Source organism: Anguilla rostrata, chromosome 6 (assembly GCF_018555375.3).
Source record: "Anguilla rostrata isolate EN2019 chromosome 6, ASM1855537v3, whole genome shotgun sequence".
Taxonomy (NCBI): domain Eukaryota; kingdom Metazoa; phylum Chordata; class Actinopteri; order Anguilliformes; family Anguillidae; genus Anguilla; species Anguilla rostrata.
In genome coordinates, this window is record NC_057938.1 from 53,423,345 (window position 1) to 53,435,894 (window position 12,550).

Below are 12,550 nucleotides of genomic sequence, written 5' to 3' on the forward strand. Positions count from 1 at the left end.
CCACTGAAGCCCATATGAGCGTGGCTGCTGTAAAACCACCCATAGCAACGATGATGGAGGATCCCCCTGAACACTATCAATTAAACGTAAAAATAATCTGGCGTCACAGCAAGCCCAGGAGAAACTAATTACAAGCCTGTGAAGTCGCTGTAATTAACACACAGGCTGTCTGTGGGGGTGGGGAAGGGGGGGGGACGGGGTCCCGTTATCAGAGCAGGTGAGTGTGGCCTGTTACCCACACACCTGCATCCCCATCAGTTCAGAGAGCAATTTGGCCTAACACAATTTCCCTAACAGGGAATGAACAAGTTAAAATGAGGAGGTGCACTGGAAAAACTATGCAACCCAAAAAAACCCCCAAGATACCCCCGCGGCCACCCGTCCTGCCCGTGGCCACCCTGTCCCCCCGACCCCTTGTTCTGCTTGCATCCCCACATATTTCTATACAGTCTATGATCCCCACTCACCCCACCCCCCCCTGACCCCCCGCCCCCCAGCCCCGCGCCCCCCGCTCCACTCACCCGGTGCTCCTTGACCAGCCTCTCGCTGCCGGAGGTGGGCAGGGCCTTGTTCTCGCGGGCCAGCTCCGCCCGGCACTCCTGCAGGGAGGCCACCAGCCTGCTTCTCTCCACCTCCACCTTCAGGTGCAGCAGGTGGTACGGCGTCTCCGCCTGCACGTCCTGGGGAGGAGGGGGGGGGGGGGGGAAGGACACACACCAGAAACCCTCAGCCAACCAGAAACTGGACCAATCATTACACTACATGCATTTAGCAGATGCTCTTATCCAGAGCAACATGCAACGTGTTTGTGTAATGTCATTTTTATGTCATTAAGTGCACAATTTTTTCCCCTCATTTCATTTGTTATTTCATTTATCTTTTTTTTTTTTTTCATGTGTATCATGTGACCCCCCCCCTCACATGATTATCAGGGGGTCTGGGGGGGTTGTCCTGGCCTCCACAGTTTAAGAAGAGCTGCTGCAGTCAGCCTAATCTCCCTGTATGTTTACTGTACTGCAGTGGGAAAAAAAAGCGCTTGTGACTGCGGGAATTTGGGGGATTCGGGAATTCTATCTTGTCCCGGAACGCCGGGGGCAGGGGGGGCTGACCTTCCATTGTTTGTGGAGCTTCCGGACGGTTTCCTGCAGGCTCTGCTGCTCCTGCTCGGGCAGAATGTCCGTCAGCTCGTCACACGCCTTCAGGAAGGCGTTCAGCACCCGCTGGTCCAGCTGACCGAAGAACTCCTGCCCGCACAAAAAAACAGGAAATGAGCGTCCCGAGACAAGAGGTGGGGGGGGGGGGGAGCACTGACTGACGGCTGGGTGACTTCTTCACCAATGACCAACCATGAAAAAAAGACTTGTACCTGTAGACTTGTAGACTGTATCTAAGTAACTAAACTGAATGTTGGTAAAATATGAAATAGATAGGTGGGTTAGTGTCCAGGGTAAGAATGAATCTAGAGCAGGGATACTTAAATATGGAGATGAGAGCTGGATGTGCTGCTGTCTGTGCACCTGGAGACTGGAGTCTCCGGCCAATCAGGGACTTAAATCAATCAATGTACCGTCAGGCTTAAAATTAAACAACAGGGGAGGAGCTGAACGGGGTGGGACTGTACAAGGCGGAGCGAAGATGGAGAGGGGCTAAACAGGGTGGGGCCAAACAGGGCGGGGCAAAAGGGAGAGGGGCCAATGGGCGAATGGGGGCGGTGTCTCACGGTGTGCTTCTTCAGGAGCTCCTCCGGGTTGCCCTTCTCCCTCAGGGCGGCGTGCGCCGCCTTCAGCACCTTCTCCAGCTCCACCCGTGACTCCTCGAACCGCTTCATCAGGCTGCTGTTGGCCTCCAGGTGCTTCCTCCACTCCGCCGCCTCCTTCACCATGGCCTGCAGGGGGCGCCAAAAACATCCACAAAAAAAACACTGAGAATCGTCCTGAAATTAATTTGACCCTACACCAACACAAATATCGCCAAATGACACTTTCTTTCTGAAAAAGGTCATTGTTATGTTATGTTATGTTAATGGCAACACAGGCCAGCATCCAGGGCTCTACAGTGCTCCCATTTTAGAAGCGTTAGCCCCTGAAAATAAATCGATGTGTGCCAAAGGGACAAAAGATTCTGAAGCACATCCACTAATTGGGATGAGTTTGTGTGCTCCTAATTTTTCAATTTAGGGACACATGTGCTCCCATGATTAAAAATTACAGCAAAGAGCCCTGGTTTCAACTATCAACAAATTTCAAAAGCATCATGGACTTCGAAATGATTATCCACACTAATGGCACTGACAGTAATTGTGAGGGGGTGGGGGGGGGGGGGGGGCATCAAGGGAATTCATCCTACTGTTCGGCAGACAAAATTTGGATAATGGAGGCAGGGTAATGGGTAAGAGGATAACTTTGACCAGTGTTTTCGGGACTGTTGCAGGACATGACTTAATAACAGCAGGTGCCGTGTTTGAAGGGAAAGCTCCAGATCACAGGACACACGGCATGAAAGAGAACAAGGCGACGCCCGGCCTCTGGCCCCGTTTGAGGTGCGAATCAAAGGGCTTATTAGCGCTGACAGGCCTCTTCCTGAGCCCGGCGCTAGGCTAACGCTCCTGACAGGCCTCGCTGATCTCAAACAGGCTCAGCTTCCCTCTGCATGCAATCAATCTATCACCAACGCGACGACACACACACGCGCACACTATGTCACACACACCACCACAACACACACACCACGACCACATGTCACGTTGGTTACAAAAACACATCCTGAGACTGACAGATTAATATGAACAATCTATTAAGAGCAATAACACTGAGACATTAATTGCAGAACACTGTGCTCACAGTTCAGTGCACAATCCATAAAAGTTGAATCAATAAAAGCAACTGAAACTGACCAAGCAACCAAGCAATGTGACTGATCCCACATACAGATGGACAGACAGACAGACTGAGACACATAGACCATGCAATCAGTCCCATTCACAGACAGACAGACAGACACAGACGAAGACACACAGACCATGCCACCAGTCCCGTTCACAGACGAGCAGACAGACAGACACAGACGAAGACACACAGACCATGCCACCAGTCCCGTTCACAGACGAGCAGACAGACAGAGGCGGGCAGAGATCACATGACCCCTCCTCAGCCTATGGGACAGCGCGGAGGCAGGGCTCACCTGTAAGGTGGCCTGCAGGTCAGTCACTCTCTTGTGCAGGAGGGATCTGTCCAGGTGGCTCAGCGTCTTGGTGCTGCTCAGCGCCCTCTGGATGGTCTGGTGGTGCCTCTCGATCACGGCCAGGCAGTTCTTACAGCTCTGCTGGTACGTCAGCAGGTCCTGGGACACCAGAAGGGGAAACTCAATACCCTCCTAAGACCCGAAAATTTATCTTTGGGAACATGAGTCCCTGGTCTTAACCTCAAGAACCATATATCAAACTATAGCCTACACTACAAGGGACACTCAATAAGAATAAATAAAGGTTTTGAAAACATTTTCAAAGTAATAATGCTTCTGGCTAAAGTCACAACAGAATATAGAGAAAGAAAGTCTTCTAACATCTTAACAGTGTGATTGGTTGAGGAAGGGAGGGGGAGGAGTCAGAAAAACAGACTCTTATCCAGAGAGATTTAAACAGCTATCTGCAGCAACCAGCTCTGCCCCCCCCCTCCCTGACACTGTCAGGTATCCATGGCAACAGGCTCCTCCCCCCTCTCTGACACTGTCAGGTATCCGTGGTGACCGGCTCCGCCCCCCTCCCTGACACTGTCAGGTATCCGTGGTGACCGGCTCCGCCCCTCTCCCTGACACTGTCAGGTATCCGTGGCGACCAGCTCCGCCCCCCTCTCTGACACTGTCAGGTATCCATGGCAACAGGCTCCACCCCCCCTCTCTGACACTGTCAGGTATCCATGGCAACAGGCTCCACCCCCCTCCCTGACACTGTCAGGTATCCATGGCGACCGGCTCTGTCCCCCCTCTCTGACACTGTCAGGTATCCATGGCGACCGGCTCTGCCCCCCTCACCTGACACTTGTGTTTGAAGTCTGAGGAGGCCTCGGAGTCGCGGGCTGCGGTGATGCGGCTGGCCTTCTCCAGCGACTGGTAGAAGCTGGTGATCTGCTTCTCCATCTCCTCCAGCGGGGACAGCAGCGCCTGGGCTTCCCGCAGCAGGGGCAGGTACCGCTCCCTTATCTGTGAGATTGGACAGGACGCAAACATCACCGGCCCAATCAGAGAGCCTCAAAATCTACTTAAACTGAGGGTAAGCAGTCTGATGTCCTCACCTGGGTCTGTCAGTGGCAGCTAATACTAACCTCAGGGAAATGATAAATACATCATATGAAATCATTACATTACAGGCATTTAGCAGACGCTCTTATCCAGAGCGACTTACACAACTTTTACATAGCATTTTACATTGTATCCATTTATACAGCTGGATATATACTGAAGCAATGCAGGTTAAGTACCTTGCTCAAGGATACAACGGCAGTGTCCTTACCCAGGAATCGAACCTACGACCTTTCGGTTACAAGCCCAGTTCCTTACCCACTGTGCTACACTGCCGCCTTAAATCATTAAGCCTTTAAGGCGTAAGATCATAAATATGTGAATTAGAACATTCTTAACTGAGCATTCTAATGCTGATGTACCAGTCACTGCTGGTAACTGAAAGCAATGGAGTTCTAGAATCTCAGAATTTAGAAATAACATTCCAGAATCCCTGCTCTTCAAAGTGTCAACAATGCGCACTTCATGAGGTCACTTAAGTTAAACAATACACATTTCAAACAGAAAACCCAGCTTAAGTGTTTGGTCAGACGTACTATAAGCACAACTCACCGAGCAGTGAGTAGCTGGTCCGAGCCAGGCAGACTGACAGCAGTGGCCATTTCAAACACTGCCTGGCTTTATTTATAAAGACTGCCCTAGTTTTACAGAGTTGCTCCCCAGCCCTCGTCCAACATGCAACCCGTCAACAGTAAATAAGCCTCTGGCTACGGCCGCTCCGTAACCAAGGGAACAAAAGCAGAGTGTGACGGGCGAGAAGAGCGCCATGCCCTCGTCTCCGCGGCGACGTGCCCTTTTCGTATCCCAGGTGACAGGCGCACAAAGAGAGGAGACGTCGGGGGGCTGAAAGGGGACCCCCCCCGCCGCGCCCCCCCCCCCCGGGGACCCGACACGCCGACTCTGACGGTGGCCCCCGGCTCACCTTGCTCAGCTGCTCCTTGATGGTTGCCATGGCAGCCAGCATCTGCGCGACCTCCTCCTGTGGCGTGTCCTTGGTCAGCAGCTGGGCGTTGCGGGCAGCCATCTTGTACTGAGACTCCATGGCTGGCACTTTGTGCTTGATATCCTGGAGGTGGGGCAAGGGGGGGGGGTGTGAGGGGAGACATGCCATAACACACACTTTAGGCATTCCAGGAATGCACCCAAAAATTGGACTACCCTCCCCCCCCCCCGCAAGTAATTACCCCAAATGACGTAGCTACACTAATCTTCAACACAATAACGTAAATGTGCACTGCCAGTCATACTATTTCTTAAGCTATATTTTGGAAGAGGTGTTTGTTCAAGGGTGAATTCTTCCTCAGCACATCAGCATGTGCAAAACCATTCAGCACACGCAAAGCTAATAACACAACCAACGACTGGTGCAGAAGAAATACCACGACCAATCACTGGTCACATTACTGGTTTTGTGTATGCTAAAAGGTTTTTGCACATGCGAGGTGTCTCAGTAAATCAGGCCCTGAGTTCCCTGACACAATGGCGCTAAGTAAGAGAGTTCTCTGGAACAGAAGGGGGTTATGGTGCCGAAACAGAGGGACAGGGGAAACTCTCGGCGCGCTCAGCCTCACGTACCTCGATGTCCTGGACGAACGTGCGCACGTTGAGGAAGGACACCTGCACGGGGGCGCTCATCTTTTCGCCGGCCGCGTCGACGAAGCTCTTGAGCGAGGAGATCCCGTCCTGGTAGTCCTTCCGCATTTTGTCCACCTCGTCCGCTCTGGCGTACTGAGAGGAGGAGCGATGGAAGGGTCAGGGGTCAAGGGTCAGGTTAGGTATTTCGCTTTAGCATCTCTGTACATTAACGTTTACGTTTTCTCACAAAAACTAATGTTTTTTTCCTCTGCGATGACTTTAAATCTTTGCATTTCCAACTGATTGGTATCTTTTCTTTCCTTTTACAGGTCTGGAGGCATGGCATTTTACTGTAACTCTACCTGATCACTGATTTGATCAGTGTCTCCAGGTCTACCTACCTTTGCTTACAGTGTTAAATGTATCCACTGCTTTGGCTAAACCTTATCTGACAAGATAACTAAATTGTAAATGGTGTATTTCTTGCATTCACATAAAATGGTACTGCCTGAACAAAATGGAGGAAAGCGGTGTTGAAGAACCCCCCCTCCGCCACCCAAAAGGGATGAGGGAGACAGGTTGGGCCCTAACCCCGCAGACCTGCCGCCTCCCCGCCCCCCCCCCCCCCCAAAGGGAGGAGGGAGACAGGTTGGGCCCTAACCCCGCAGACCTGCTTGACTTTGACGAACAGCTCCCTCCACCGCCCGTTGAGGAGCAGCAGCTGCTGCTTCAGGTCCCGGGAGACCGTCTCGTCGCACGTCTCGATCAGGAAGTTCCCCGCGTCGTTCATCGCCGTGTGCTGCTGGATCCAGTGCGGAAGGTTCCGGAAGAACTCCTGAGAGGGAGAGGGGGGGAGAGAGAGAGAGAGAGCGAGCGGAGGGTGAGAGACAAGGACGTTGTCTAGACTGGATGAAGCAACCCCAAACACATAGCCAAATAATTTAGAAATTCTGGGTTACAGATTGAATATAGTATTTCTACTTCGTGATGCAGTAGCGTAAATCAGACATATCCATTTACGCAGAACATTTGATCAACCATATTTTAGTAACTTCACGCATCATAAGGTCATAAGGGGCTGTCATAAATCTAACTCAACAATCCTTGTCCCCGACTTTGACTTAAAATCAATGTAGATGCCCGCCCCTCCCCACCCCCAGCCCCGCCCCGCCCCACCCAATCCGTACCCGCTTGGCGTTCTCCGGCTGGTTGAGCATCTTCTCGGCGTCCTCCAGCCAGGCCTGCAGGCCGGCCACGGTGCTGCTGTACTTCTCCCAGTTGGAGATGACCTCCTCCAGCATGCTGCGCACGCTGCGCACCTCCACCGACAGGTTCCGCCACTGCGCCGCTGTCTCGCTCAGGAACCTGCTCACGCCCTCCCCCTCCTCGGCTGGAAACACCAAAACAAAAAAAAGGGGGGGGGGGCGCGCACGTGACCAGAGAGACACACGAAAACACCAACCCTCACCCCGCGCCCTCCCGTTAGTGAGAGGTTTCTCTCAATCCATCCCGAAAACAGCACCCCCCCCCCCCCACAACGCCCCCCCCCCCCCCCCCCCCCCCGCCTTAGCAAGCAGCTTCTCTTAATCTACCCAAAAAAAACAGCTCCCTTTCGTTAGCGAGCAGCTTCTCTCAATCCACCCCAAATTCTTTGCGCGGTCTGATTTTCAGGCCTGGGTAATGCGTTTCTACTTGGGTTTTCTACAGGGGGTCTGTAGACCCCTGGGGGGTCTCCGAAGGTACTGTAGGGGGTCCCTGGCCAGACTTGATATGCAATGACTACATATTTGGGAAAAAATATTTCAAAATATAAAAATATAATCCTTTTTAACTTATGATGTGGATCCCCTGGATGCCTTCGACCCTGGGTGGGTGTCCCAGGATCAGAAGAGGTTGAAAACCGCAGCTATACTACACAGTCCCACTTCTGCTCAAATTCTATTGTGACTCTGGCAAACAAGGCTTCTCATTGGCTAACAGACTTCAGCATCCAGTGTTCTATCTAGTTTCTATGACGACTATCCACACATAAACACTCTGGGGAGGTTAAGGTGTCATTGGATGTTAATAACATGACCTCTCTGTTACCCACAGCTGTATAACACAGTTAATCCTGGACAGTATCTGTTTCAACACAGTACAAAATAGCGAACAGGAATTAACAGGCTTTGTAAAGAATACCTAATACTGCAGAAGTGAGGTACAGTAAAACAAAAGAACGTGAGGAAGAGTCACGTTGATTTTCGCATACGTCATCATTTCAGTAATTCAAGGGGTGACAAGGAGGAGAGATTTACACAAACAGACACTGATTCTGATTTCAATAGAGGAAATACTGGCTATATCATGCACTACTACAGATAAATCAATATTTCAGTGCGGCCCAATAGTGACAATCATGCTTATGAGTAAAATACACATAGAATCGGACAGACAGGGGTTAGCTGAATGTGAGATTAGATCTTCCTTCCCATGATGTGAGTTACAGAGTTTGAACCTTGTCTTGTGCGTGATTGGGCTCACCCCAGAGGCTGTGCAAATAATGTACTTGATTTTCAAATGCGACCCATGCATGGACCCAACCAGGCCTTACCTTTCCTTACAATCTCAAAACCTAGAACACCAAAACCGACAGTTAACGACAGTTAGCCTCTTTAACCGCCTGCGACCGCTGAGCCGGAACACCGCGGCGAACGGATTAGTTCCCTTCCCGATGGACGGAATTTCGCCCAGGAATGGGAACGGTTTGTGTGGCTGAGATGGAACATCGATGAAATAGCTGACTGCATTTCTCAAAGAGGGGTTAAAACAGACGGGGGGGGGGGGGGGGGGCCTGCTGACGGCGAGGAATTTCGATGTCGATGCCGTGACCTGCTGCGGTCATGCCTTATGCATGCCATCCCATAATTCCCTGCCTGTTGTGCGATAAAGCTTGAGGCTGCAGTCTCAGACCAAAGAGCCCACCAGCGTACAAAGACCCATTTTCACGCATGTTCTTCTTAAAGAAATTATTCTTAACAAGCCAATTAATCAAATAGTCAGTTAATCAATGAAAAGACTACAAATATGGCTGCCAAATTGCGGCCACAGCAGCGCATTTTCAGGCCAATAACCAGAAGAAAGGCGGTTCACGCTTACCTGAATTGTCGGATTTCACGTATACCTCAGCGGCTTGTTTGAGAGTCTGGTACGTCGTCTCGTATTGCTCAAAGAACTTGTGTCCCTCGATGAACGTCTGTTAGAAACAGGAAATAGCCGTGAGGTCACTTCCCAAAGTCACAATGCAACAGTATACGAACACAGCTGGTAAGGTCAATCAACTATATTCTGGCAGTAGTTCCCAACGACAGTGAAGAGAAATACAGCAATGAAGTATGGGAAGGAGGAGGCAGAGAGCCAGACTCACAATGTAGTTCTGCAGCAGGAGCTCCACCGATTCTCGGCGGCCATATTTGATTATCCAAGACTTGAGCTTGGACTCAGCCAGCATCAGAAAGGCCAGCAGACGGTACTTCATTTCCCAGAATTCCAGTTTGATCAGGTGGACGTGAGATGACGTAGAAATATAATTGAATCTGTCAAGTGGAAAAGGAGAAAGAAAAAAAAAAAACAGATCAGTAGTTTTTTGTTTTAATATTTTTTAAATTAATGTTTTGTGATGTATAGAGGTGTTCGGAAGAGGCCATTGAGCAGGGAAGTGGGCGGGACACGGGTGCAGTTTTTTTGGAACCCACCTCTCGGCCATGTCCTGGAGCTGTTCGGGGGGCACGGGAACCCCGTTCACCGAACGGTCTCTGTGAATCTGCTGAAAGGTCTGCTTGTGTCCTTCCAGGTTCTTCAGCACCTCCTGCACACACACGCAGGCAGGCAGGCACACACACACACACACACACACACACATACATAAGTGCACATATAAGCAGACGTGCATATTGTCACACACGCATGCATACATATATAACCGCAAACACACACAAACACACAGCCACACATGCATACAGAGCAGTGTTACAGTATATACTTCACACATTGTCACACTTGAGCGTAACTGATGGAGAAAAATGTCAGTTAGCGTGCAATTTAAGTCAGTAATTAGTCACATGACATGACAGTGAATTACTGTTCCTTATAGACCCACAGACTGCTTATAGCTTATTGCTGAAAATAACTTTTGCGTTTGTACACATGTATGAGTGAGTGTATGTTTTAATACATGTGAGTTTGTACATACCTGTGTGCGTGTGCGTGTGCGCGTGTGTATGCGCGTGCGTGCGTGCGTGCGTGCGTGTGTGCGCGTGTGTATGCGCGTGCGTGCGTGTGTGTACAGTATGCGTGTGTGTGTGTACCCGTACCTTGTGCTGCTCCAGGGTCCTCTGCACGGCGTTGGCTGTCTCCTCGTGCGCCTGCTGCACGGCCACGTCCTCCCGCAGCGCCAGCTCCGCCCGGTGCAGCCACGCCCCGATCACGCCCAGTGGCGCCGGCAGCGCCTTGTCCAGCTGGATGTGCCAGTCCAGGAGCTGCAAGGGGGGGGCACGCCACCTGTGATGTCACTTCCTGTTCCACACCCAACGTACCCCTAAGAAGCCCGACCGGAGGCCAGACGTCCTCAGCGCGTACGGTACAGGAACATCTGAAAACCGCACCGCAATCCTGTGAAAAACACTCAGCTCTGCCCAGCCAACCGGTGAGGCACAGACTCCCGGGAAACTGCCAGGGAACATTCCAGAGCCCCCCCCCCCCCCACTCGCCCTCCTAACAAACCTCTCTCTGTCCCCCCCCCCCCACCCCCACCTCCCCCTCGTCCAGAACCCTCGGAACGGCACAGTCGGAGACCCACTTTCCTACCCTCCACGGCAACCCAAAACAATGAGAGGCATCCGATTGGGCCCAGCCAAAACAGGTCAGCGATGACGTCACCGCTATCGGGGGGGAAGGGGGGGGGGGGGGGTTTCAGACAGCCAGGTCAGCCAGCTATTGCAGAGAGCCCCAAATAGCAGCCTAGAGAGGCCCCATTTACTCTATGGTAGTTATAGCACTATATAACTATGACTCATACGGATCAAATATACTGTACCTAGATCACAAACAAACCATCACCTGTTTTTCAGCTGTTATTCTGTAACTACACAAATGTACCGGATTAATACATGATCACAGGCTGGGATTCAATCAACACTTCTGCTTAACTTTGATTGACAGTAAAAGCAAAAATGTTCAACTCTCTTCACAAACATGGTTTGGTAAGTCCAGAAATCACTGAAACTAACTGATTAAACTTGAGTTTCACCTGCATTTCCATGGCAGAGCTCTTCTGAAACGAAACCTGTCGATTACATGCAAGCCGTCGTCGATATGACCTCATTTTTCATTGTTTAGTACTGAGATTCCCACAAAGACAAAAAATTGTGTGGTGGGGTGGGTTGTCGGGGTATCGGGGGTGGGGGGGGGGGGTCCTCGGTATAAAATCGAGTCCCTAAAATACCTTTAGTGTAATAAAGAGCCCCTTAATACCCCCTGGAGTGGTAATTACCCCAGCAATGGGGCCCGATGAATAAGAAAACGCTTTATGGGCAAAGTAATGGGCGGAAGGCTGGGCTTTTGATAATGAAGGAGAAAAGCCTGGAGAATCGGCAGAGCCAAACACAGACATTCAGGGGGGGCTGTAGACTCCAGGCAGTTGTGTGAGCTGGCATTAAACCCAGATTCTAATAAAGTGAAATCCCCAAATAGCGCAAATAGTAATTTGGGCTGATTCTTCCACGGTTGTTTTCTTCCGGATATACGACCATCGGCGTGGTTCTCTGACAAAATTATCCCCGTGAGACGGGCTTTTCGTTTCCTGGGGTCTATATGTATGTATACTGGCTGCTTAGCTTCAGCCAAACTCAGCTCAGTTAACGTTACTGAAATATGTTTATGTGCTTCTGTAAGTTTTGTCTCTAAACTACCATTAAGAGAATGCAGGTCATCCTTTCACACCAAGCAGGTAAGATTCAAGAGACAGGTGCAGTATCAGGTGATACGCATAATCTCTTTCTGAAGGACTTGCTTGCCACATTCAGTAGCACTTGGCAGCAAAAAAAGCAAGAGATGCCAGATAACTGCCCTGTAAAACCCACTGTTTTAAATAAAGCTGGGGTATTCAATCCTCACAGGATTCATGATAACCACTAGGACAGTGTTTGTGATTTCAGACAATAAGGGGAAATCAGAAGCGTGTAATTTCGAAACGATTAATAGCTTCTGACACTTGGGGGAATTGCAACTATGGTTGGAACAAAAGGCCAAATGCACAGAAAAGGAACTACGTTCAGAGTGTACCCCGTTGCAGTCAGGACCGTGTTCGGTGTAACGCGCTCACCCTGGCAGAGACGCGGTCCCACGCCTGTTTGACCAGCGCCTGGTCCACGGTTAGCTTAGCGTCCCTCTGCGTGGGCTGCAGCAGGACGTCCGCCTGCTTCCTCCGCACCTCGAACTGCACGCGGAACGTCTTGAAGGCCTGAGAGAGGGGGACGGCGCGTAAGAGTGTGTGCTGTACAAAGATACGCATGCGCACACACACACACAACACACAACACACAACCGTGAGAACACACACACACACACACACACACCCGCAAGAATATACACACGCACAAACACACACACACACACACACACAACCGTGAGAATACAGACA

General features: G+C 50.8%; 1 protein-coding gene across 1 annotated transcript in view; it reads right to left on the reverse strand.

Moving 5' to 3' along the window:
• The window catches only part of LOC135258055 (nesprin-1-like), a 161,438-nt gene that overhangs the window by 122,307 nt on the left and 26,581 nt on the right, over positions 1-12,550 (reverse strand). Inside the window, exons 11-25 of the mRNA XM_064341253.1 lie at positions 12,233-12,370; positions 10,224-10,388; positions 9,606-9,718; positions 9,278-9,446; positions 9,010-9,106; positions 8,465-8,485; positions 7,059-7,261; positions 6,542-6,706; positions 5,872-6,024; positions 5,219-5,362; positions 4,030-4,197; positions 3,181-3,339; positions 1,721-1,885; positions 1,110-1,244; positions 522-680 (exon numbers count right to left, since the gene is read on the reverse strand). Of these exons, the coding sequence (XP_064197323.1) occupies positions 522-680; positions 1,110-1,244; positions 1,721-1,885; positions 3,181-3,339; positions 4,030-4,197; positions 5,219-5,362; positions 5,872-6,024; positions 6,542-6,706; positions 7,059-7,261; positions 8,465-8,485; positions 9,010-9,106; positions 9,278-9,446; positions 9,606-9,718; positions 10,224-10,388; positions 12,233-12,370 (2,154 nt within the window). The remainder of the gene's footprint in view (positions 1-521; positions 681-1,109; positions 1,245-1,720; positions 1,886-3,180; positions 3,340-4,029; positions 4,198-5,218; positions 5,363-5,871; positions 6,025-6,541; positions 6,707-7,058; positions 7,262-8,464; positions 8,486-9,009; positions 9,107-9,277; positions 9,447-9,605; positions 9,719-10,223; positions 10,389-12,232; positions 12,371-12,550) is intronic.